This window comes from Corvus cornix, chromosome Z (assembly GCF_000738735.6).
Source record: "Corvus cornix cornix isolate S_Up_H32 chromosome Z, ASM73873v5, whole genome shotgun sequence".
NCBI classification, from domain to species: domain Eukaryota; kingdom Metazoa; phylum Chordata; class Aves; order Passeriformes; family Corvidae; genus Corvus; species Corvus cornix.
In genome coordinates, this window is record NC_046357.1 from 37,341,099 (window position 1) to 37,365,894 (window position 24,796).

At 38.5% G+C, this 24,796-nt stretch overlaps 1 protein-coding gene across 2 annotated transcripts in view; it reads right to left on the reverse strand.

The window, feature by feature from the left end:
* DAPK1 (death associated protein kinase 1) overlaps positions 1-24,796 on the reverse strand; it is an 88,315-nt gene that overhangs the window by 23,683 nt on the left and 39,836 nt on the right. Inside the window, exons 2-13 of one of the 2 annotated variants that reach the window (XM_039566852.1) lie at positions 22,185-22,406; positions 11,545-11,683; positions 9,581-9,710; positions 9,247-9,295; positions 9,076-9,102; positions 8,500-8,652; positions 8,314-8,359; positions 5,240-5,329; positions 4,740-4,832; positions 3,050-3,169; positions 2,037-2,135; positions 1,136-1,234 (exon numbers count right to left, since the gene is read on the reverse strand). In XM_039566852.1, the coding sequence (XP_039422786.1) occupies positions 1,136-1,234; positions 2,037-2,135; positions 3,050-3,169; positions 4,740-4,832; positions 5,240-5,329; positions 8,314-8,359; positions 8,500-8,652; positions 9,076-9,102; positions 9,247-9,295; positions 9,581-9,710; positions 11,545-11,683; positions 22,185-22,406 (1,267 nt within the window). The remainder of the gene's footprint in view (positions 1-1,135; positions 1,235-2,036; positions 2,136-3,049; positions 3,170-4,739; positions 4,833-5,239; positions 5,330-8,313; positions 8,360-8,499; positions 8,653-9,075; positions 9,103-9,246; positions 9,296-9,580; positions 9,711-11,544; positions 11,684-22,184; positions 22,407-24,796) is intronic. The other variant, XM_039566853.1, reaches the window with a different exon arrangement.

Here is a 24,796-nt window from a genome sequence, read left to right on the forward strand (position 1 = left end):
AATGTGTCACCCCCTGATATACACTGCCTGTACACCATGTATAGCCTGAATGCCTTGAATCCTGCACAGGATACTCCTCCCTCTCCATAGCCCAGCCACACAGCTCCGTCAGCAGAGCTTACAAACTGGTTGTACGTGTCAGACACACCAACACCTGCCAGGTAGGTTATTTCTTCAAAGGCTTTCTCTTTCCAGAACTTATTTTCCTGCTTTATTTGTTCCAGATCACAGCCAAAATGGGATTTCTGAGCAATATGAGGAGGAAGCTGTGTGTGCATTGTGTTGAAACAGATGACCCATTTCTATTCCTAATAGTTCCATACGCACCCCTCCCCGCCCTATATATTCAAGTATGAAGAGCTGGCCTAACACCTTTGTGTACCCTGGCACATTTTGGTTACTATGTCTAACTATTTGCAACACTTTCTGCTTTGAAATTACATAAAGCAGAAACGGTATTTTTATTAAGGGAGTAACCTCTTACCTAGTAGCCTTATCAGGAGTCAAACAACAATTTTCCTACTGTACCTTGCCTTGCATTAGTTTCCTCAACAAAGCAAACTGTGTTTCACAAGTATAATTGCTTCTGTACTGGAGCTTTGGCCAGTATAAAATCATTGCTACAGTATAAAAATTTAACAGCAACTAGTTTCTAGGGCATATGTTGCTCAAATAACATTGCTGAAGACAAGGTAAGTGCTCATCAGCTATAAATTGTTAGGCTTCCTTATACTCAACTTAATAACAGTCAAATTTACTTGTCAGACGAATGTGATTTTCAATCAAGAGGAATGAAAAACCAAATCACGATTTCATCCTGAGTTCCAATGAGAAATCAAGTCTTCAAGTGAAAATTAATTTAGGTTTGTACTTCCCCACCTACCCACCATGTACTCACCACATTTAACATGCACACTTGGCTAACATTTGTCAAGAAAATAATCAGTACATCCAGCTACTTCAAAGCTCTGTTATCACGGCCCTATGTGTCAACTTAGAAAACCACACTAAAAAAGCCAGTCAAATTTTGGAATTATGGCACAGCTGAAAACTATTCCAATTGAAATACCCTCTCTTTGCTAAGATAAAGTTATAGGAAAAGGCCCTCTGTGTGAAAAAGGAGTTATTTTCTTACCTTATCCTTAATATCCAAAGGACATTCATTATCACTGAGAAATTTCAGCGTTTCTACATGACCATGTCGTGAAGCCCAATAGATTGCATTAGATCCAGCCTGTCAAAAATACTTCATTTCAGATGTTATTGACCAAGTTAAAATCCTGATTCCAGATTTTCAGCTGAGGTATATGTGCACTTAGCTGTACACAGACACACTGACAAGGTACTCAAACTTATATGAACACTTAAAAAAAAAATTAAAATTGGTTGAACAACCCCACATACCGACAGTGACAACAAAAACCTCTCTATGCAAGGATGATTAACAGGATTACTAACTCTTTGCAAGATTAATCCTCTTCTCCCTTGTTAGGGAGTTCTTTGGAAAGAACATCATGAGATAAAAACCTTTCTTCTGCTTACTTTACCATATATTAGATGGAGAAGCAGACAGTTCTTCAAGCTCGTTATAAATTAATTGTTACAGCACATTTGGAAAAAAAGCTTGTTGCAAAGCACATCCTCCATCAAATATGAATTTTAGTTGCAATATTCCCCATGGCTAAAATATTCATTTATCTATTAATATTCTATATTAAATAAAGTTCACCATTGTGTTTTAGGGCAATCACTAATTTGAACTAATTGATGTGGTTTTGTAAGCGTGAACTACATTTTAAGATTAGTATCATTCAAATTATTTCAGCTAATAAAGTGATGAAAATCAGAGGATATGTATTAATAACAAAGGAAATTGCTAAAGACTTGCTTTTATGTTTTTGCTGTGAAGACAGAAAACAGGATCTACAGCTCAGAGTAGTTTTTAATTTCCAATACCGCTTGGTCTGAACTACTTGTCTCCTGCTAACTGTACAAAAAAAACTTAAAAAGAGCAGTTGACAAAGCAGAAACCCAACCTTATCTTGAACATCAATACGAGATCCACGCTTTAAAAGCAACTGAAGCATCTGAATGTTTCCACAGCCGGCAGCAATCAGTAGTGGAGGTGTTCCATGCTAACAATGAAATACAAGCAAGAATGATAAATTAATTTTTGAAGGATTAAGAAAACAGTGGAATAGAAGGCAGGTATCAAATAGCATTTCTGGATTTCCACTTTCAAATTAAGTCTTCAGGAAATATTGTATGAAAATAATTTATCCCTTTATTCAAAAAAATTTATTGCCATTTTCTGTATTTTTGAGATGAATTTATGATATATCACACAGTAAATTTATGCTTTTAAAATCAGGAATATTGTTAGGCTCTCATTAGCCTCATTTGACAAGAACGTCCCCCTTTGAAATCTCTTTGCAGCTCAGACACAAGCCATCAGCAACATTTTGGAAAGTTAAATTGGACTGCCCATTAAAACAAAAAATACAGTGATTTCTTAAATGGTTCAAGACCCCATCACAGTAAAATAACATACATTTCACTTCTCTACTGCTTTTCATGAATATTTCTGAAAGTACTTGGTAATGAAGGTCACTATAACCATGCAAAAAAGTGTGACAACTTGCAACTCTGCAGTTTGCAACTTCTGTTTCTAACAATGCTTTGTAAAGTCAGATTTGGCAGTCTGGTTATTCCTAGGTATTCTGCCATCCTCATCTGCCACAAGAAATAGCAACTGCAACTGAGAGCAAAGGCTGATATTTCATACATCACTGTTCCTGACAATACATTTGAGCTATACATTTGAAAGGCCTAGGCAAAAAATCCCATTTTGGGCTCCATTTTAATGTATCTTGAGAAGACTGAACACAAAGCACATTAAAATTTCTCCTAGAAAAAAGGCAGAACTACTTCCCATTCCCTTGTCTTCATTTCAGGTGTTACATTTCTATTTTACAGCCACACTGCTCTCCCCAACAGGGTGATAGCTAGTCCCCCACACACCTCACACCTCAACACAGACCCACACTACCTTGTTGGGTTGATTGACATCATAATTTGTCAGAGATCCCAGAAGGTGCTGTAATCCAGGAACATTGTCATCATTGATGGCATGAATAATAGCTTTCATCACAAAAGAATCTTCCTCGTCCTTGCAATTAAATGCGAAAGAAGAAAAATTGTTAGCTTTAAGAAAAATCCCTATCTAAACAGCTGCCAAGACATCAAAAAAAAAGAAAACCTAATTTTTTTGAAATATAATTTTTGTAAAAGAGTGCTTCAGCTGCAAGTTGTAATCCTCCATGAAGCATATAGCTAGCATGTATGTATGTTATTTGAAAACCCACACCAACCCCCCCCCCCACTTTTCCTAGTAAAATGTGCTTCCCTCTTCTTCACACATAAACCTATTACTCACTGAGATTCCACATAGAATTCTTTTGTTAGGTGTATTTTTTTTTCCTCATAGGAAAAATAGATGATAGGTTTCAATTGAAGCAATACTTGCCTAAAATGAAATTAATTCTATGTGAAGAGGCGCACTAATACCAACTGAAGTATCAGGTTTTGTGCCATCCAGAAATATGGCACAGGAGAGGTACTTTGGCCCAAGCTTTCATCTATTCAAATAGATCAGTTAAAAATCTAGAACGCAAGTAATGAGCCTAGATACCTCTGCAAGTGTAACTTTATTTTTCTCCTATGCACTAGAATTTCAAAGAACTGAAATTCACAGAGCCCATTATTTGGTTTGCTCTTAACTCCTCTCTTCTGAGGTTTCAGATTTTTTTAGGACACTAACAGTGGGCAATAATCCTTTCTGCTGGAACACAGGTGTGAAATGCTGATCCAGTGTTAAAAGGCATACAGATAGCTGAGGTGGGGGGGGTGGTGGGTAGGGAAAGGAGAACAAGAGGAGGAGAACAAAGAGCACAGAAGCCAAAAGATAAGAGGAGAATAAGTGGAAACATGAGCATGGAGTTGCACAGGAGGGAAGACTGAATGCATAAAAAGGGCTTTGCAGAATTTTTGAAGTTTGATCCTATTAATGCACAGAAAAGATGATATTCCCCAGCTCTAAACATATTAACACACATTCCTTGCTGATCACAGGGAATTTGTGAAGCATGTATTAAAAATTGTAGAGTAAGCTAAGAAGAATGCTTTTGGATTTACAAGCATTTGCAATTACAAAAAATAGAGCAATTACTCCTAACTACTCAACTCTAGTCGTATCTAACACCACAAACTGAATACTGGCCAACTCTAAAGTCTCCTCCTTAAATAACTGCTTGTTGAGACACTGCTGTCTAGCATTCACTGGATCTAAGAGGGTCTCAATGATTTTGAATGTTCGGTGGAAAAAAGTGGAATATAAGGAATATTATTTTAGTCTACACAATGATGATGTAAATGATGAGTAAAATTCAGATGACACTTTTTCACCATATAATTGTTACAGTACAAAAAAATCCTCATGAGTCAAACTTCAAAATCAAGAAACAAATTTTTGACACCAGCTATCAGCCTCAGCATGATAAGTTCAATTTCAAAGTTTCAAGATGCAGAAGATCAAACTATGGATAACTGCCCTCTGCAGTCTTAAAATCTACTTATGAGATTAGTTAATTATGCAAATTTTCAAGAGCCTAATATTTCTGTTAGTTAGAAACTGGCGAAGTTCATATATGATCAAGCATTCTAAATATATATACACTTACCAGAGTATCATCACTTCTAGCGACACTCATGCTACTTCTGGACAAGAAAGATCTTGATAATCTTTGGCACAAGGAAATTAAGCGCACTGATTGCTTTATAAAAATAATAAGAAAAAAGCTATATGTAAAAAAATTAGAAAATTCTGATAGGATGTTATTGCAGAGATTTTAAAGGACTTGGCAAAACAGTGTGAATTTTGACTTCAACACCCCCATCTCCTTTTTATATTGAATTTGAATCTTCAACTTCTTTTGTTATTTATAATCCAGCAGAAGCACAAAGCAAACCATCCACACACAAGCATTTGTATGCATATCATTAACAAAGAAGTCCTCTCCCATACTACCATACTCAAGCACTTAATTTATTCCCAGCGATGGAAGATTTTGTTTCTTCTTTCTTCTTTTCCACTCTTAAATGCACTGACCTTTCCCTGGAACAGGCAATGCTACTTCATTTGTATGTCACCAACATTTTGATGTGTCATTGAATGACTTACTTTCCATTTTCGTCGTGCTGCAAACTTTTTGAATTTCTCCATATTCACTGCAGAAGCTTTTCTGCTGAGTGCTTGCTGGGTGTCTTTCGGCTATAAGCAAAAAGAAAATAAAGCCATTCTAAAAAATCCCACGATTTCTGCAGGTAAGACTCTGTCCCTCAGCGATGACTTCCACTTACATAATAATAGTACTGCAATCATACTGTAATAATAAAGTAATTGTAAGCACATAATTTTAATATTCACAGTCTAGTGTGGCATAGAGATGAAATTTCTTAAGAAAATGCCATAAGGGAAATCCAGACCTAAGCAAGCAATACCAAAATGTGCTTCTACATTTTAAACAAAATACCCCTTCAAACATCAGAACATTCAGCCTTGTCCTCCACCTCCCTCCCTGATAGAGGCATTTGATTTCCAAGTAAATCCTGTCTTCTGGGAAAATTTCCTGACTGATTTTAAATGCAGACAATCTTTGTTATAGTCTCAGTGTATTTACCTGGATGCTGCTGAACAATTACCCCCTCCCCAAACAAAATCACATCCCACCTACCAGTGCAGCAAGCTCTAAGCCTGCATCCTTTCAAATTTTTCATAGGCTAAAACTAAGTACTAATGACTAGTGAAGCATACCAAATTTTGCATCTGTCATAGGTTAGCAAGCATTGTCCCGGAAGGGACGTCCTTGCTAAGGGGTGCTTACAGTTTCCTCTGGGAACTGATAGAACCTATCAGCTGGCCAGTTTGAATATGGACAATTCTCTAAGCCACTTAAAGTTGTGATCACCTCTGTGATCCACATTTAAGAATAGGCAAACTCCCCCTCCAAGCTCTCTCTCGTTTCCGGCGCTGGCACAGGTGGCTGCGGGCCCCGTGTGGGGGCCAGCGGGCCTGGCCAGGCCCTGCTTGGGCCAGGCCAGGCCGGGCCACGGCCATCCTGAAGCCATGGACCTGTTCCAGCCGTGGAACCCCCCCCACTGCCTTGCCGTGGGCAGCCGGAGCGGCTTGGCTCTCTCCCCTCTCCACTTCGATAAGAAAATTCAACATTCCAGCTGCAAAGCTGCAAGGCCGAGGTGAGATTAACCCTTTTATTGCTGTGAAGAGCTGAAAACCTGAGGGAAGAGAGAGAGGAGATGCTTAAAGCTGAAATTCTGTTGTGAAGCTATGATATATCAGAGTATCCTATTGTAATTTCATGAAGATATGGGGGGTGGAGTGTTCAACTCGTGAGCAGAAGCACCTGCGCTGAGATAGGCAGATGCTGACGCAGCTGTAATTTCATGAGAAGTTTGGACAGGGAGAGATGAACCAGATGAGGACTTTTGCTCCGAACGGGAAAGGAGAAAACCTCAGTCCCTAGAGATGCTCCCAGAGATAGTCCTAAAGATGAAGATGAGGAAAAACCTTTGCTCCCAGGGAAGGAGAAGGGCCTCTGTTTTTGTTTCTGAACGGCTCAACCTTAAAATTGTACCCCAAAAATCTTCAAGAGTGGACCCTCGAAAGCAGTTGCGGGAAAAGCTGCAAGTCAGGGGAAAGGACTCACACGCAGGCAGAGAGACTCCTCTTCCTAAATGGACTGAACAATATTTGGAAGTGGGCGGCTGGCTCGTTGTGATAATGTTTTCATAGCATGAGCAAGAAGAGACTTCTCTTTCTAAAGGGACTGAACAAGGTTAATATGGAAGTGGTAAACAGACTGAACATCTGAAGGGTTGTCTTTTTACATTGTCAGTGGGAGAAGGGAGGAAGGTGGGGGGAGGAGGAGAGTTCTGAAGGTGGTATAATTTTTTTTTTCTTCTTTTAGGTCTGTTAATGAACTTCTTTATATTCTTTCAAGTTTGGTGCCTGTTTTGCATTTCTCCTAATTCTTATCTCACAGCAGATAAACAGTAATAAGTATTTTGGACCAAACCACTACACTAAATTGGTGTTTCCGCCCGGTTACAAACCAAACCCGCGACAGCATCTTATGATCCCATTCTTAAAATAATTTTTATGGAGATATATATATATATCACAGATCATGGAAAGGCTTGAGTTAGAAAGGAAATAGTTTCAACCTTCCCTGACACGGAAATGCAGGTGAAGATAGTGGTGGAAAAGGGGAAAAGAGGATATGACCAGTGAAGTGGGAATCAAATGCCTGGAAATTAAGGTATAAAACAAAATAATAGGATACAAAACAACCTGTCACTTTGCATGAGTGTGGACCTTGGTCCAAGAGAGACAACCTTGCTTGCTTTAGTGGTTTAAAATATCATGTCAGTATGTTCCACACATTTCAACTATTTCAGATTACCTCAGCAAAAAGTCAGCAAAGCATGGTCAAGTTTGTAGTTTGGCAAATTGATGTAGAAATGCCTGCCCTCAGATGTTGTACTGTGAACTGAAGCAGTTGTGGCACAGATAAATATTCTGCTAACTGATTCTCTGGGAAGTGGAATGGGATCAGATACCCACTGAGCATCCCCACATACTGGGAAATCAATGGCACTGAATGGGTTTACTGCTCATAATCAGAATGTGATATGGAATTTAAAAAATTAACTGCCAGGTACTACTACACACATTAAGAAGAATGATAGGTGCCATTTTCTCCCTCTCAACCTAGCAGCTTCACAACGGGTCAATCCAAACCAAACACTGAAACACTGAAGAAGGAAGTGGACCACCAACCCACATCAACTGCTCTCTTCAGTCTAAAAGGAAAGGACAGAAGAGAGATTACTCTTTTTTCCCAGTCTAAATAAGGGCATTAGAAGAAGAAAACTTAGTGGGAATTGGACTGGTTTCAGAGACTGTATCTTTGTCAGGGCAATGCTCTCTGAAGATTAGCTTCTCTGTCTGAGCATGAGTTTAATTCCCATAGTGGGCTACTTCCCAACTGCTAACTCACACGGAGTGGATATTAATGAAGCCCACATTCTGCATATGTTAGCTTTCATACAGACAGCTTTCCAAAACAGTAAGTTACATTAAACAATTATGACAATTTTCCACGTTAAGGAAACTTGAAAAGTATGAAATGAAGAACGATTAGAAGCAGGACAACAGAGAATGAATGGCATGCTAACCTTGATCCAAGGATGCAGCAAACTGTCTTGAATAGTCATTCTTTTCCTTTAAGAGAATGAAAAATAGAACTGTTTCAGATATTAAAAAATACATACTGTTTTATGTTTATTAAGCTAACATCTCAAAATATAATGTAATTTGAAATATTAGAGATGTAACTGCCACACACAAGAAAAACAACTCACTTTGGATCCTTGACTAGAAGTCTTCGTATAAAGTCTTTAGCTAGGGCACTGGTATTACTAAAGAATTCTTCTTCAAATTCATAATTCACAGCAGACACATTTGCCAACGTTTCCTGTTTGGTTTCTCCAAGAAATGGAGATGCACCACTTAGACTGCAAGAAAGATAGTACATTCCTCTTATTACATGTTGTAGCACTGCTGCTTCAACCCTCTAAGATCAAATAACAGTAGGAAATAACATTTTTCTTTTCTGTTTTAATGCTGCAAATGTACTTTCACGAAGATGTGATGTAGCAGGGCAAAAAACTGGGCTGTAATTTCAAAGAATACTGGTTAAGATATAGTTGTAGGAACATCACCTACAGATTTGAAGACAGTTTCCCATGCTTCATCAATGCTGATTAATGGCAATTCTTTCAATAATTAAACTACGCTTTCATGATCATACAACTTGAATCATGATGTGCAATCAGAATGGTATTATTTGTACAGATATGACCAAAACCCCAGAGGATAGAATCAGAATTAAAAAACAACAGCATTTTCAAGAAACACCCATAGATTTTGGTACTTACAGAATATAAGTTATTACACCAATGCTCCTGGATTGAAGGTAAAACAAACAGAAAAAGGATGAGGGAGAGGAGAGGAAAATAGATGGAAAGAGAGAGAGAGGAGAGAAAAAAAAGGTTAGAACATAAGCATAATCATGAGAGACTTATTTCAAGTAAGATCCAATAACTTACCACATATCTGCTTCAAGACCAAGAGGCTCATAATTTACTATTTCAGGAGCTAAAGGAAAAAGCAGCAAGATAAGTACCTAGTCAAAGAACAGATGGAAGTCTCACTCTGAGTCTATGTATGTCAGAGATAATAAGCTAAGATGCTGATAGATAAAAACACCTTAATGCAAGTCTAATTTGAAATCAAACACTACAAATTGCTTATTTAAATTTCAAAATGTCACAAATTACATAAAAAATTTCAAAATCTGTAAATCAGCCAAGCCAAGATAAGCCACTAACACTGTTTCACAGACTGAAAAAGAATAGTTTGAAGAAACAACAGTTTTCTTACCAACAAACTCTGGCGTTCCGAAGATGTTTTTGAATTCATTTCCAAAGTCAATTTTGTGTGCTAAACCAAAGTCAATAATCTTGATTCGAGGCTTCGGTACATTCCTGTCCAACAACATTATGTTTTCAGGCTTTGAGAAGGAGGAAGGGCGAAAGAAAGAGAGATTACACATAGGTACAAACTGTGGACCAGTATTCTTCAGCACTGAACATTTCTCTTTACCTCCTTTAGACCCCTGAATTGTGTTTTAGGTGGAAAAATCCTGTCTTTTCCTATTATGATCCATTATATGCTAGAAGTTCACTACCGTAAATTAGGATTTCATGTTCATATGGAAGCGCTGTGATTTCCACAAGGCCAAGATTTTACTTCTTGTAGATATCACAATTGCAGTTTTCATGTGGACTGACCCTAAGAGAAACACACTGTCCCCAGTAAAGGTGACACGCCCTGTGCTACAGCCATTCCAGCACTGCTGGGAGCTTGCAGGAAACAAACCGCTATAAACTATAGTCCCTGAAAGAGGTTTCTTTCACACCACGTAAGCAATCAGGGAGGTGTATCTTCTTGCTTTTGGATGTTCCAGGGAAACTTCTGGAGTGGTCCAGCTCCCAGATTTTAAGGCTCAACACACTTAAAAAAAGGGGAAAAAGAGAAGGTTCTCCATCTTTTCTAGCTTATTTTGAAATATGGACTTTATATTACTTTACACCAAAGCTCTGCAAAACCAGAACAAAGAAGATGAAATGCCAGGATTATCAGCAAAGGGTCCTGTTTCTACACTGCATCACTTTGCGAGCACACAGAACCAGCTACTTAGACTCCATATCCTGTCGTCCATAAGCTGGTGTGCTCTGAAGAGGTCCTGTACCTACATCCATCCTATTCAGAGTGTTAAGGGCTTCTGGAGTCATTAAGGACAGCTCTTCATTATCACCCTTCTTTCACCTTTCTTTCCCAGTCACAGGACCTGATACGTGCAAATGTAATTTTCTTTATTTCCTTCCTGCATTTCTAGTGCATATTTATTGGTCTGCACATTGCTGCCCACTTTAACACACAAGTTTTTGGTATCTAGGTGTATCCAAGGATGACTTGTTCAATTACAAACACATTGGCAAAAATTCACATTTCATACTCTAAAAAATACATTCCTTTCTAGCTTTACAATTTTTTTTCTTGCTGACTGTCATACGAAGACCAAATATATTACTGAGCTGATAAGGATGAAACTGGAAAAGGTATGCTTACCCTGAAATCCATTCCCTTCCCTACCTCATCCCCCTTTCTGAACCATATTTCAATTGTAATGAAATAATCATGCCTCCTTTTTCTCTTATAGACATAGCTGCCCATTTCAGCAGGCTTCAGGGAATGTTTAGTTGTCTACCTTTGAAAAAAAATCTTACGGGGGGGGGAAGATCCTGAAATTGAAGCATTAAAAAGCAGTTGCTGAGTTTAAATACAAAAAGCTCTGCTTTCATTACCAAAAGGATGCAATTAACAGCTTTTCTGAAAACGAACAAAAAAGCCACAAAAGGGAAAAAGACAGAAGAGGAAAGAATCTGCTGCCTGCTCCACAACAATCCTTGTACTTAGTGCAGTTTCAATTAAGTGCCAAAAACGCTCCCCCCAATTAAAAAAGAATGTTTCGCCCAGATCCCATTCACATTAAAAAAAAAAAAAAAAAAAATCACAATCCTCATTTTTATTTCAGGTTTGTTTTCTCAGAATGGTTTAGTTTTGTCAGAAGTTGCCATTTCCCCGGAAGAATCTTACGTTGGGAACAGACGGGAACTATTTACAGTTCAGTAACTTCTTTCCAATGGCTGAGCTTTCCCCTATCTACATAAGCTAGCAAAACAAAACTGTGGCCAAGATCTGCATGATGACTGATTTGTGGCCAGAATTACAGAGGGCTTTAATGGATATTGCTTACAGCTGTTTTCATCTGTTCAACACACCTTAAGATCAAAGTGGGCAATTTGCAGAGAGTGGAGATACTGAACACCATTAAGTATCTGCTTGAGAAATTCTGTAGCTTCCTCCTCTGTGAGAGATTCTTTTTCAGCTAAGAAGTCGAAGAGCTCCCCACCTGCAACACTTGGAGAACAGAAGCAGAGTTATTGACAAGCTTGTTTTAACCAGTGGGTTCCTTTTAGCATAGCTGTCCTCTAACCAGCCTTGACAAGGATCCAGATGCTTCAAAGGTTGCAAATATCAGAAAAGATGATGAAAATTACTTAATTCAACACCCAAAAGAGTTAGTTATTCCCTCCCTCCCCCTGAAAAGAATATGGTAAAAAGAGTCTTACTTTTAGACCAAAAAAAGTTTAGAAAACCCAAACAAACATGTTTGACAGTATCCGAATTTAAATGAAGGCCTCCTACTCTCTATGCACATTTAAAAGAATAAAATTAAATATGAAGTAACGAGACTCAAAACATACTAATGTTTTAATAACACATTACATTAGCTAGAAAATAAAACATGAATTGGCTCATATCAGTAAAACATTAGATTTCTACACCCTCATTAAAAATACAAAATTTAAAGCTTATTTTGAAATATCTATTGGCAGCTGTCCTACTATTTAGTTTCTAAACTCCTCAGAGCATTCAACTATTCAAAAATATTTTCTGTTCTTTGAATACTGTATTACAAGCAGCACCTATATTGTATTTGTACTCTAACATGTATTTGTACTCTAACTTTTTCTACAATGAAAAGCCCTTAAGACTGTTTCTAGTAAGTGTTCCAGCTGCACAGCAGAAAGAAAAGAGGTATGAGAGGGTACATAAGCACATCTGGATTTTTCCATTTGAGAGACAGAGAAGAATAAAGAAAAGATGACCCTCTTCTCAGCTCCGTCAAGCAGCTCTTGACTCAGTCAACAGCATAAAGAAATCCTGAAGTGATAAGAAACAGAACTACAGCTATTCCTAAATAACAGAAAAACACCTTTCAGCTGAAGGACATATAAGGAGATGACTGCTCACTGTGGCAAAATACTTTTCCCATCTGTGAAAGCAGAGGTATTACTTAGAAATGCCTTACAGATTGCAAAAATGGTCATAATACCCCCTGTAATTTGCATTGTAATGATATTAAACAAATTCAGAAAGTGGACCCTAATTTTTATTGCTTTTCTGCAGGGGATAAAAAAAAATCTGTTCACAATTTAAAGTTCTGATTATGAAACATGAGGCAGCAATTAACATATAACAATAGGCAAATAGTTTGGGCAAATTTCTGGAAATACATTTGACTTCTTTATCATGTCTACTTTTTAAGAGACTTGATCTGCATTATTGTAATGCAAATTGCATGAAAAGTGTATTTTAATGAGTTCTTGAAGCTTTCATTGAGCTGCCTAGACAATAATGAGAGTATTGTTTTGGGTATTATTTGTCTTGTAATATTTTCTGCATGAAAGCAATTATTGAAACAAAGTGCCATTAAAATATAAGAATTATAGACTGGAAGGACGAGGCCATTTTAATAAATTTTTGTGGTTGTAGAGACATTAAGATGGAGTTCCTAATGATTAAATCCAACTTGTTATTTTACAGAGACTGGTCAGAAGCATCTTACAAATGGACACACATGCATATTCTCTCATTGTTTGCTTCTGAATTAAAAAAAAAAGAAAATATTTTCAGGCTAATGTCTGTATCTCTGCAGCACTGCACTGAACGGTGACATTCATTTCCAGTTATTGGACTAAAGGCCTTAGCATCACGTGAAGCTTGCTTCCATGTGTTTACAAGTGGATTTTGGCTGCAGTTGTTGAGAGGCTGTAAACTGGAGCACAGCCATGCCACATGGAGCAGGCAGACTCACTGTGGCTACAGCAGCCACAGCAAAACCCATCACCTGAATGCCTTCAGCATGGTTTGGCACTGGGCTAGCTATCGCAGTTTGGGGAACCAGAGAAGATGGATCCTCAGCTGAGGAAGAGCCTGTAAGACTGCACCAAAAGACTGCATCTGGTCCTGCTTTTCACCCAGCTCAAAACCCTGTGAAACAGCAAAAGCTCCTGCTGGTGCTTAAGTCAGTCATCAGCAATCACAAATACAGGAGAAGTACTCAGGCAGGCATTTGCAGCAATGCCCTCTCCAAGTACTGTGCTGCCCGCCCTGCAGTCTCAGACTGAGACAGTGTCACACAGGTGGTGTCATGCTTTATGGCCGGTAAAGCTCGCTCTTACTCCTGTTGGCATTTTAAAGATATGCAGTCTGTGAAACTTAATAGTCATCTATGATTATCACTGATTGTACACATTCCTTATAGACCCAAAAGAAATATTTAATTCCCAAGGTTTGCAACTTTTAGAGATATCTGCATTTGTAAAATGGAAAGAGCTTCTTCAGCTTCTTTTTATCTGGAATTATTCAGATTCTGTACTGCTGAGTACTACTCTTCTGTCTTTGCTACAGGTTAATTGTAGTGACCTTTCTTTAATGACATATCATAAGCCTTGTAATTGTGTGCAATAAAATGTTATCTGTATTTCACAGGTAATATACCTAGTGCTTGCAAATCTCGAAACTGAGGGTCAAAGAAGCTTGAAATGTTTTTTTCTTTTTTAAAACTGGAAGTTCATTAGAAAAAGTGGTAGATTTTTCCAATCTGTTGTGTGCTTCTTTGTGTGATTCTTAAGTACTGCCACCCTAAGTGACTTGGCAGCTCTTGCTGAATGAGTAGGCGAGTGAGGAGGGATGGGCTGTAATGCACTCAAAGTGTTGTTCCAGAAGCAGCTGTACCTCTGGTCTGTGGGACTTTGGTGTGCCCCCTCATATTACACATCTCACTCTTGTTGTCTAGGAGGAGATCCTGCGTGGGTTCACCTCAGAGAGGGGGCCACTGTGAATTCTCCTGCTGGTAACTCCTCAGCTGTGGGGGCGAGCTCAGAAACCCGTGTTCTCCCCTGGTGTGCTGCCATAGCTGGCAAGCACAGTGCCCCTCTAGCTGCTCCTGCTGTTTACTTCTACTGGTAGGGACATAAGGCATGAGAGAAAAGGGTTTTTATAGCAATGATGAGTAAAAGGTTATACTAGCATGCATAGAAAGCTTCACCTGGAAGCTCAGAAACACCTGGCTTCCCAGAAAGGTCCCTCTGCACCCAGCAACCTCCAGGGAGGCCCTTCTCACACATGTAAGGCAGTGACCCATGTTCCCATGGGAGGTTGTGTTTTTTAGCTTCCTCTTCATGCTCTTCAGGAGACTACTTATTCCTTACCATTTTGCTGACTCAGGAAGGTCTGATATTAAGCTATACTACCATGGGCACACAAAAATCCATTGTATCACTGCAAGGCAATCTTCAAGTGAGTCATGGAGGGTTAATACAGGTCCACACTCAACATCCTTTATAAGTTTGACTTCCACAATTAATTGACTGAATTACAATGTCCTCAGATTTATCAGCAGAGCATGGTTTCACAGATTTCATAATTGGATTATATATGTAGAATAACTAGATGATCTTGACTAGACTTCCAGATATTACAGATGATGAAATGGGTTAGAAGAAGCCAGTAAAGACACTGGCTGTGTAAGCTACTGCAGCCTTCACAAGCGTCCTAAAATGCTGTTGAGTTTTCAAGTCTAGTCCTGTGCCTCAGCCAGTGTAACACAGTCCCACAATACACAAACACTGCACATTTTAGTAACCCAGAGTCACCTTTAAGAGTGGAACCAGAAGGCAAGCAGAGAGCCCCATACCACCAAGGAACCTGTGTACATCCCATCTCACACACAGAACCAGTGTTAATCTAAAGAAGAAAGCACAGGTAATTCCATACATCAGCCCTTTTGGCTGGTCTTTTTGAACATCATCTTCTACCAAGTACACTGTTTCCACCTCCATTACAACGGGCCCTTGTTTCTAAATTGGCTTTGGGGTTGCTGATGCACAAACTCTCTGCTGAAACCTGACTGAAACCAGACCATTGCATGGGTTTCCCAAGCCACACAAACTTGCTCCCAGCCCACCTTTGGTCCTCTACAGAGCAGCCCACACAGCCAACATCTAAAAGACTGCTGCCCCCAACCACCAGATGGAGAAAGATGCTTCCTGAGGGGAGTGGAGGCTAGAGGTTCACCAAGCACCAGTGCTTCTTCCTGTACAGGATTTTGAAGTATCTCTACCCGGTATCCCCAGGAAGCACAGAGCTTCGTTCTGTTCCATTCCTCTGTTTGCTGGGAGGAATTACCAGACATCTTCCTGACCCGTTCCTCTGTGCCCTAAGACAACTCTAACTGCCAAAATACTAGTAAGTAAAGGATGGACAGCAACCTATACCCATTCAGATTGACAGAGAAACTTGATTACAAGTTAAGTCACAGCTAAATTCCTTCATGACTGCAAAGCCTCCATGTTCATCTTCACATACTGTTTTCCTTTAAAGCATTCATTTTTTAGCGTTGCTGTATAAAAACTTTCTGTTTACATTAAATGAAGTAATAATTTTGCAGTCATAATATGTTGCTCAAATATCATGTTCAATAAAATTGTGCTTTACGGCAGTCACATCTTAGTCCTACCTAATTCTAATGTAGTATTGACCATGTATAACACAGAAAGTCATAAGCGCTGAGTAAATCTATTTTAATTGTTATAACATGACCTTTTATATTGTTTTAAAGTAGCAGAGCACATGTTTTTAGAAGTATTTTGTATAAACATTTTCACTAAGAGCAAATCTGGTATGTGTTATTTCACTGATATTTCTAGGCAGAAGTGCTAGCTTTCCTGAAATGAGAGAAGTAAATTAAAGCTTTCAGTTGACTTCATTCTTTCTTATAAAATGCAATAGTGGTAAAAGCATTTCCCAGCCTTCCCAAAGGAAGGCTGACAGATGTGATTGCAACCCACACACCTCCCTCTGGGAAAGAAAATACATCACGCCCATGGAAAAAAGATTTCTGGATAGTGCTTTTGCAAATTGCCAGGCTTTCTTAACCATGAAACAGAACTATCGCCAGATCTCAGAGGAAGTCATTATGGGAACCTACCCAGGGAACTTAGAATCAATTAACCTTCAAAGTCAGCGTGGTCACCTCTTAATGACTCAGTCATATGCTATGATCACACTGCTTATTATGCAATAGCACCTAAATGATAATTAATTATTATCTAAGGATTCCTAATGGATTTAAAAATCTAAAAACAAACCCCAAAATCTAGGCCCAAGCCCCTTGAAGAAACATTTATCTTGCTTAGATTTCAAAACAACATAAACTAAGTTAAAGAAGCACGCTATCAATTTATTCCAGTTTTAAAACAGAATCAATTTGATAAATTATCTAAATTCTTCTCTAGTCCAAACATTTATTCTGTCAGCTTGTAAAAGAAATGTTTTCCCTGTTCTGTGGTCAAATGTGTATTGTATGACAGCCAGTTATGCAGTTGTCAGCCCAAGACTAGATTCATATATTATTACTTCTTCTTATGTAAGAATAAGGGGGTTTACATTTGACTTCATTTCACTGCCTTTATGAATTGTGCAGTTACCAACCCACTCCTCAGAAGTACAAAGTGTACCAAACATTTTGAAAGAGCAGAACAGGGCTGCTAGCTCATTAAATTACTGACTGGCTGAACAACACTGCACTTCAATTTTTCTTTATCTAGCTATCAGCTAGACATGTTACAGCATCACCATGCCTTTTCATTTTCATTTGTCCAGCTTCTATTAGAGACACTAACTGTCATGAAATCCTCTCTTTAGTGTGCCTAAATTCTTCAATTATACCGAACAAGAAGCATTGGCCTCATTGCCCAGCCAGAACACACATATCAAAACCTGGACTATAACTTAAGCAGTTAAGTCCCACTAAGGGGGAAGCCTGAACACTCCTGTGAATCTTTCCTGCACGCAAACACTGCTGGTATATAGGTTTCCATCACTGAAGTTCCTTAAGTGCCCGGCGTCTGGATACAGCAGCTGGTTACTTTGGCCCAGCAAAGTGCCTTAGTATTTTGATCTCATCCACAACATTCAGATTTAATGTATGAGGAGCATTCAGGTTTAGCAAACAAGAGGGACAAGCATTTTGCTCAGGGACTGCAGCACATAGAAACCAACTCTCCCTTCAAGATGTGCTCAGTGTGTGGCAGAGTCACATAGGCTCTGAGCCTGTTCTTTCAGCCCTGTCAAGCCTTTGTTCTAACCTGGCTACGTATTCTCTGTGCATCTATCGGTGGGCCTGGAATCTAGGATTTTGAAATCCAAAGGGGGCACAAGATCTACAAATTAGTGTCACAGGGTTTTCTAACCTCTTGTTACACCCCAGAAGCACAAAACATTTAATCCTCCTTTCAAATTTTGGTGCAAAGCTACTGGAGAATAACTTTCTTATTTACTTACAGGTAAAGTTAACAAAAATCTCAGAGGTATGTCAACCAAAAGACAACTGAAAAATAAAGAAACCCTGTGATGACTTCAAGCTTCTCTGGAAAACAGGCTATAACTCTCTTCCAGAGCATAACTGTAAACCGTTAAATTAAAGCCCCAATAAGATAGAAGACGAATTTAAAGAGTTCATAATTATTTGCCCTTATTTACTCTTCAATGATCAACTAATGAAATGGTCATAATTTTTTATACAGGGATGTATCATCCTCTCCTTGCACTGTTCTGTTTTGGTTAGTAATATGAAGCTACCAACAAAGTAGAAACTTGGAGACAATGGGGTGCATAGGACTAAGTTTAAAAGAAAGTTTATGCTTTCAAATGAAGCATAAATCCTAGTATTTAACGTACAAATGCTTCTAAGTTAATGTCATTTCACTCTAGTACTTTCAAAGCTTTCTATTTATTAAAAATATGTAAAACAGATAATCATCACTCAGAACCATGTGACAAGAGCTAACCATCTTAAGCTTTCAAATTCAGAAATGAAGTTATGTTCTTTGCAGAGAAAAGTATGAAAACCTAACTCCATCCACAGCTTCCAAGTGAAAGGAGTCAGGTATTGCTATCAAGAGATTTTTAAAAGAGAGACTACCTGCATTGTTTTTGTGAATTCTAAGAAAATACTATAGAATATAGGATGAAAATATTTATTCTTTGTGTTGCAGCAATAAACCGTAACCAAGGCACCACAAAGAACCAAAAAATTAGTATAGTTTATGTCTGCAGTCTAAATAAAGACATAATAAAGTGAAAGAGAAAATAAAATGGAAGACAGAAATTGTGCTTCCAAGGCCAGAAAAAGGGGAACCAAGTAGGTGCAAAACATGCTTGAGGAAAGAAAATAATTATCACTGTGCAGAGACATCTGTGTTTTCTAGCCTGCGAAGCCTGAAAAAATGATGGCTTCAGCAGAGCTCACTAGAAATATCTTAGTACTGCTAACTTATAACAGACTCTAATTGCTGCAGCTGGATAGAAAAAAGTACTGTGAAATTTTGACTAATTCCATTATTTGTGTGATAAAAGGAAAAATAAGAAAACTATTAAGGTTTTAAGTTAGATGAGGAAAAGACAGTGGTTTCCAGTTTGTATGTAATATGCATAAGACTCCTTTCAAGACGATGACAGAGTCCACAGAGTGGGAATTTAAAAGGTAATTTCCAAGTCAAGAAAGGAGACACCTAAGACCTAGAGTTATGAAAATATGTCTGAATGCTCTAAATATACCAAAAGACTGTAATTAAGTAAGGCTCTTCAAGGACATCTCACGCTTGTGCATGGCTGCTGAATCTTTTAAGGAAGGGTTTGGTTTTAAAAGTTACATAAATTAAATGTTTCATAGAACTTGGGTTTTTTGGTAGATCAGTTTCCTGATATAAGGTAGTTGAAAGAAAAAATTCCAAACACCTATGTGGATATAGCCACTCTGTTTTGTATTCCGTGCTGTGAGGACCTACCTTGCCATTGCAATAATTAACCAACTGCCCACCTATTACTGCATATAAATCATGACCTTGAATAGAATCATAGAATGGTTTGTGTTGGAAGGGACCTTAAAGATCATCAAGTTCCAATTCCCCTGCCATGGGCAGGGTCACCTCCCACTAGAACACATGGCTCAGAGCTCCATCCAACCTGGACTTGAGCACTTCCAGGAATGGAGATCCAGAACTTCTCTGGGCAACCTGCTCCAGTGCCTCACCACACTCACTGTAAAGAATTTCTTAATATCCAATCCGAGTCTACCATCTTTCAGTTTGATGCCATTCCCCCTTCTCCAGTCAATTGCTTACCTCTAAGAAACTGCCATTTAGTATGGCAGAAAAATGTCTAGGAGGCTGTACGCAATATGGCAAAGCTCTTGCTGAAGCAGAAAATAAAAATCAGTAGTGAACAGGCCATAGACCCTGTTGCCCTGGGACTGTGCATGTTGACACATGGCAACAAAAGGGCAGCTGCAATTGCTCAGTTATACAAAATTGTGTCTCTGTGTGGTATACTGCCTCATTATTGTAGTCAGAACAGAACACAAGTGCCAGGAGATATACTATGTTCTAATCAGAATGGAAAATGGACACTTAGGATCGATTCTGAGGATAGCAAAACAGGTTATTTAATGAGATCGCAGCTTTACCTCTGTTCGTATGAAATAGTTCTGTAAGAACAAAGACTGTCAGGAGGGTAGGTCCCTAGGCAAAATGTGAATATTAGAACATTAGAGAAAAAGGATTACATATTTAATGCCTAAGCATGCGATTAAAATGACAATCCTGTCTTTTCAATAGCTTTATGTAACATCATGGTGATTTTGAGAACTACAAAACTTTGTAGCAGTTAGCATATTCAAGTTTACAAAGCGATTGCTAATGTCATCTTTTCCTCTTCAACTGTCTAAATAAATAAATGCATTACCTTTGTCATATCCAAAATAGCACTTCTTCAACTTGAAAGGCTCATAAAGCAGTTTGGAAAAGTGAAAAAAAAAAATCTCTGATTGAAACAACATATGGATTGCTGGCCTCTTAAAACAATTACCTAAATTGCAATGCAAATAATTTGCTGAGCTTCATGCCATCAAGTTTATGAAATATGCAGATTGTCATTCTTCTGCTCAATGGACAGTAGTGGGGACATACTGACACACACAGCAACCCTTCTGCCAAAAGGGCTCCCATTCCATGTGCAAAGTGGGGGTGGGTGGAATAGTCCCATTCCTCCTACCACTGTTTTGATTACCAAGTCTCCCTCACAGCTTTCAAGTACAGACACTGGCCTGATTTCATCTGGACAGATTACAGAGCAGAAGAGCTGCAGAAGCAGCAATACTCTGACAGTAAGGTTATAGGGCAAGAGAACGTGAGACTTAGTATCAAGTGGGGAGAGGAAGAAGCATCACACTAATTTTGCCATGTATTCACGTCACACTTCAAAGAATTCTGAGCAAAACCCAGAAGCAGTAAGAATATAAAGAACTTCTATGTTATACAGGATGATAATTTAGTTTGGAAAAAAAGACTTGTTTAAATTATCCAAATCTGGCAAATTAATGCAAGTGTGTACAACTGGAACTAAAAAACCAAGCCAGACCACAACTATTACAATAAACCATCATATGCTGGACTAGAAGTGTAAAAATATGTTTGCATAAACATAACAAAGTATTATCATGCATATATAGACCATAGAAAATAAGTAACTCCAAAAGTTACTTCCCAGGTTTCTTTTCAAATCTATACTGTAAACCTACAGGTTACTGAAACCATGCAAAACTGAAGTATCTTTATAAGGTAAGTGGAAATACCATTTACCAAAGCTAGTAAACAGAAAGACATAACCTACACAAGAAAAAACACATGAACAGCCATGAAAAAGGCACAATGATTCTGGTACCAAGACTTCTGCTGGCATGAAATACTAACTGTAAAGCATGGTTAACCAATACAGAACAAGTATGGCAATAATAAAGTGCCAGGCATGCAATCTATGTAAAGACATGCACATTCCAGCAGAAGGCACTGACAAACTCTTAACAAGTGAGTAACGCTTAGCTCCTACAATTGCAGTCTTTGAGGAACTGGAAACCAGACTTGAAAAAATGCAGAAGTAGTCTCTGCTGACATATTTACTTCACTCTATTAGCAATGACATTGGATGAAAAATTGGGAACTAAACCAGTATGAAACAATGTTAAAGTTCAGTTCTCATTTCAGCAAGAGAGAACTGGGAAGATTCTGTTCTACGTGCATTAGAAAAAGAGAAAAAGCATTCACTGAGGCTACTTTACACCAATATAGAACACAGTAAAATTTGCTAAATTAATCTTCACTTGGAATCTCTATTTTTCTCTGCTCTTATCTTCAAATTAATTTATTTAGTTCCAGGCTATTCTTCTGGATCTGTAACACCAACAGTGATTAAAGTAACAATCAGAAAAAAAAAATCCTAAAGATGCTGATTTTTTTTTAAAAACTTTGTAGTGCATTCAGAGTGAAAAATATATGTAGAAATCAGGAAGCTACAACACTGACTTAGAAATGAAGATTTCTAAGGCTATTGTCTATTTTCTTTTGGGGTGATAAGGAACTTCCATTAAATCACTGCAATTCTGAAAGTGTCTGCTTTTGAAAAACAAAGAAACAAATATTCTGCTACTCCTTCATGGGTCTCTAGAGTTACTTACAGTTCCAGAATAAGAATGACATCTGTTTTGTTCTCATAGACATCATGAAGCGTAATCACATTAGGATGTCGAATCTCTTTTAGTATGCCAACTTCTCGCTCGATGTCTTCCCGGCTCACTCCACGGCGGCTGGATTTCGTTCTCCTTTTCTTGATGAATTTTGCTGCAAACTGCTGACCGGTGCTTTTCTCCCGGCATTTTTTCACTACGGCAAACTGCCCACTAAAAAAAATAGATGATGAGTGTTCAGTTCAAGAAAATTCAGAGTTAAGAGAAGCCTGTTTACTGTGGTGGGGGAAATCAGCTTTTAACTCTGCTTGACTAAAGTATATTGCCCCTTTTTATGCCATCTAGAACAATATCTGAAAAAAACCTAGAAGAGACAGGAAAGGTAATTTAATATATGGCTTTTGTATCACACAAATGTACACATTTCACCATGTCTGTAAGTAAAAGGTAACACCTTATCAGTGAGGACCACTGGATTTTTGATTACTGGGGATTCCTGGACAAAAGTAATGGTTTCTGGATTTCTCCTTCCATATGCATGTTGAGCATTTTTTCTTCTGCAGGTGGGAGAATTTGTAGTTTCTTACAATCTATATGATTTGTCAATATTCACTTTATTCTATCCTCAAGTTTGTTTTTTAAAAAGTTTTTAAAACAAAACAGTTTCATGACACTGCTTTAGATTTTTAAAGCACTGACTAAATACAGTAGTATCAAGAATTATTGCGATGCCTTAGGTTTTAACTTTCATATCTTTCAAATCCTGTACTGCTTAGTGTGTAACTCTGAAGTTTCTTGTGGCCTGTTAGCTGCTGTTCTCTCATGCCAGGTAGACATAACAAAGCCTCTCCAGGCCTGCTCTCCAAGGACACTCAGACTGTCCTAGGCCCAATATACATAAACCAAAAGCCTCTAAAGGGCGGGGCAAGCTGAGGGGAAATTACATCATTAAACTGAAGCTTTAATTGGAGAATTAACCCTGATATGCAAATGAAGCAAACCTATAAAAGTGTGAAGAGCTCGTGACCTGTCGTCCACATTGGGGTCCATTTTGGCAGTAGCCTCTGGCTCCCCAGGGGGTACCTTTGAAGGCCCTTCAAATAAATACCTACATTTATTCCCTTATTCTTGTCTAGTCTGTATTTAGGTAGCCTCTCAAAGCATCAACTGTTACTGTATCATCCTGTTAAATACAAGTTTGAAGATGAGAAGAGTACTGAGGCATTGAGAAACAAAAACCTGTGTTTGTCTTACAAACCAGAAGAAACTCCAGGAAGCTGCTGACTCCAGCACACTATCACTGATGTACAAGCCTGCTATTGCTAGATGTACATGCTGATCTAGATCAGATATCTCCGGGAGTCCAATGTTGAGTTAAAGCAAGAACAGGATTTCTAAAATTGGTTTTTCTTTTAAGTTTCCCTAATCTCTCGCTGAGGATTCTCTAGAAATTCTGTTCCTGCTTTTTTCACCATATGAAGGAATCATAGAATTACAGAATGATACTAATGAGAACAGTTTTCAAAGCTAGCCCACTCTGTTAACTGAAGAAAAGCTGTTCTTTAAACCAGACTTAGAACAGAGCTAGCCCTAGTAGATTTGACTACTCAAACAGCTGTATAACATTCAGATCTACTCATTTCATGCCACCATTACTACTCTGACCCTACACAGTATCCTGAGTGACAAACTTGTCTTGAACTGGGACATGCAGTTGGTCAAGACTAAATGACTGTCACTCATAGAAGGCAGGGCAAAGACAGGACCTCTCCTATGAACTCCTAGAAAGACACTCTAGAGTAGGCACCACCAGCTGGGAAACCTTTGAATACAGCCATGGGTAGTGAGAGAAGTAAGCTTTGAGAGAAGTCTTAAGTCAACAGTCTTAAGCTGAGGTTTATATTTATTCCAGTATTATGATCACCATTCAAGTTTCATTCTTCACTGTTTAATGAAATCAGTTCATGAACTTGTGAGAAGATGTTATGTTGTGTGAAAAATAACTTTGCCTTAAATTCCACCTGCTCCCAATTCCGCACAAAGTTTTCAAGGATCGGATTTACCGTATGGGGACCCCCACAATATTATTACAAACTGCAGTGGACAGAGCAGTGCTTCAGATCACACCATATCCTCTATCACACACAGGCTTGAAGACCTGCTTCACTTGCCTGGACTCAGTCTGCTAGTGTAATCAGAGATGCTCTTTAACATGTAAGACAATCATATGTGACTGAAAGGGAAAGACCACTGGAATACCTGTGTCAGCCTAAACTGGCAGCAGAGAGCTAGACAAGATGTCCTAAGGTTCACCAGCCTTCTCTGCCTGATTCAGTCCAATTTTGCAAAAACGTTTCCTGCAACAGTGCCTCTGAGTTTGATCTCCAAGGTATGAGCAATTTTGGACTGCCAGAGTAGAGGTATTTTCACAGCTGAATTGAAAACACAGCCTTTGTGGCTCTTGCTTCCAGGGGGAAAAGCAAGTGATTGTCTCACACTCTCCCCCACAGCATGCACATCTCCACAGAGATACAAAGCTTTATTTAAAAAGCAGTCAGTTTCCCAGAAAATTCACAGCTTCAGAGACACTACAAAGTGGAGCA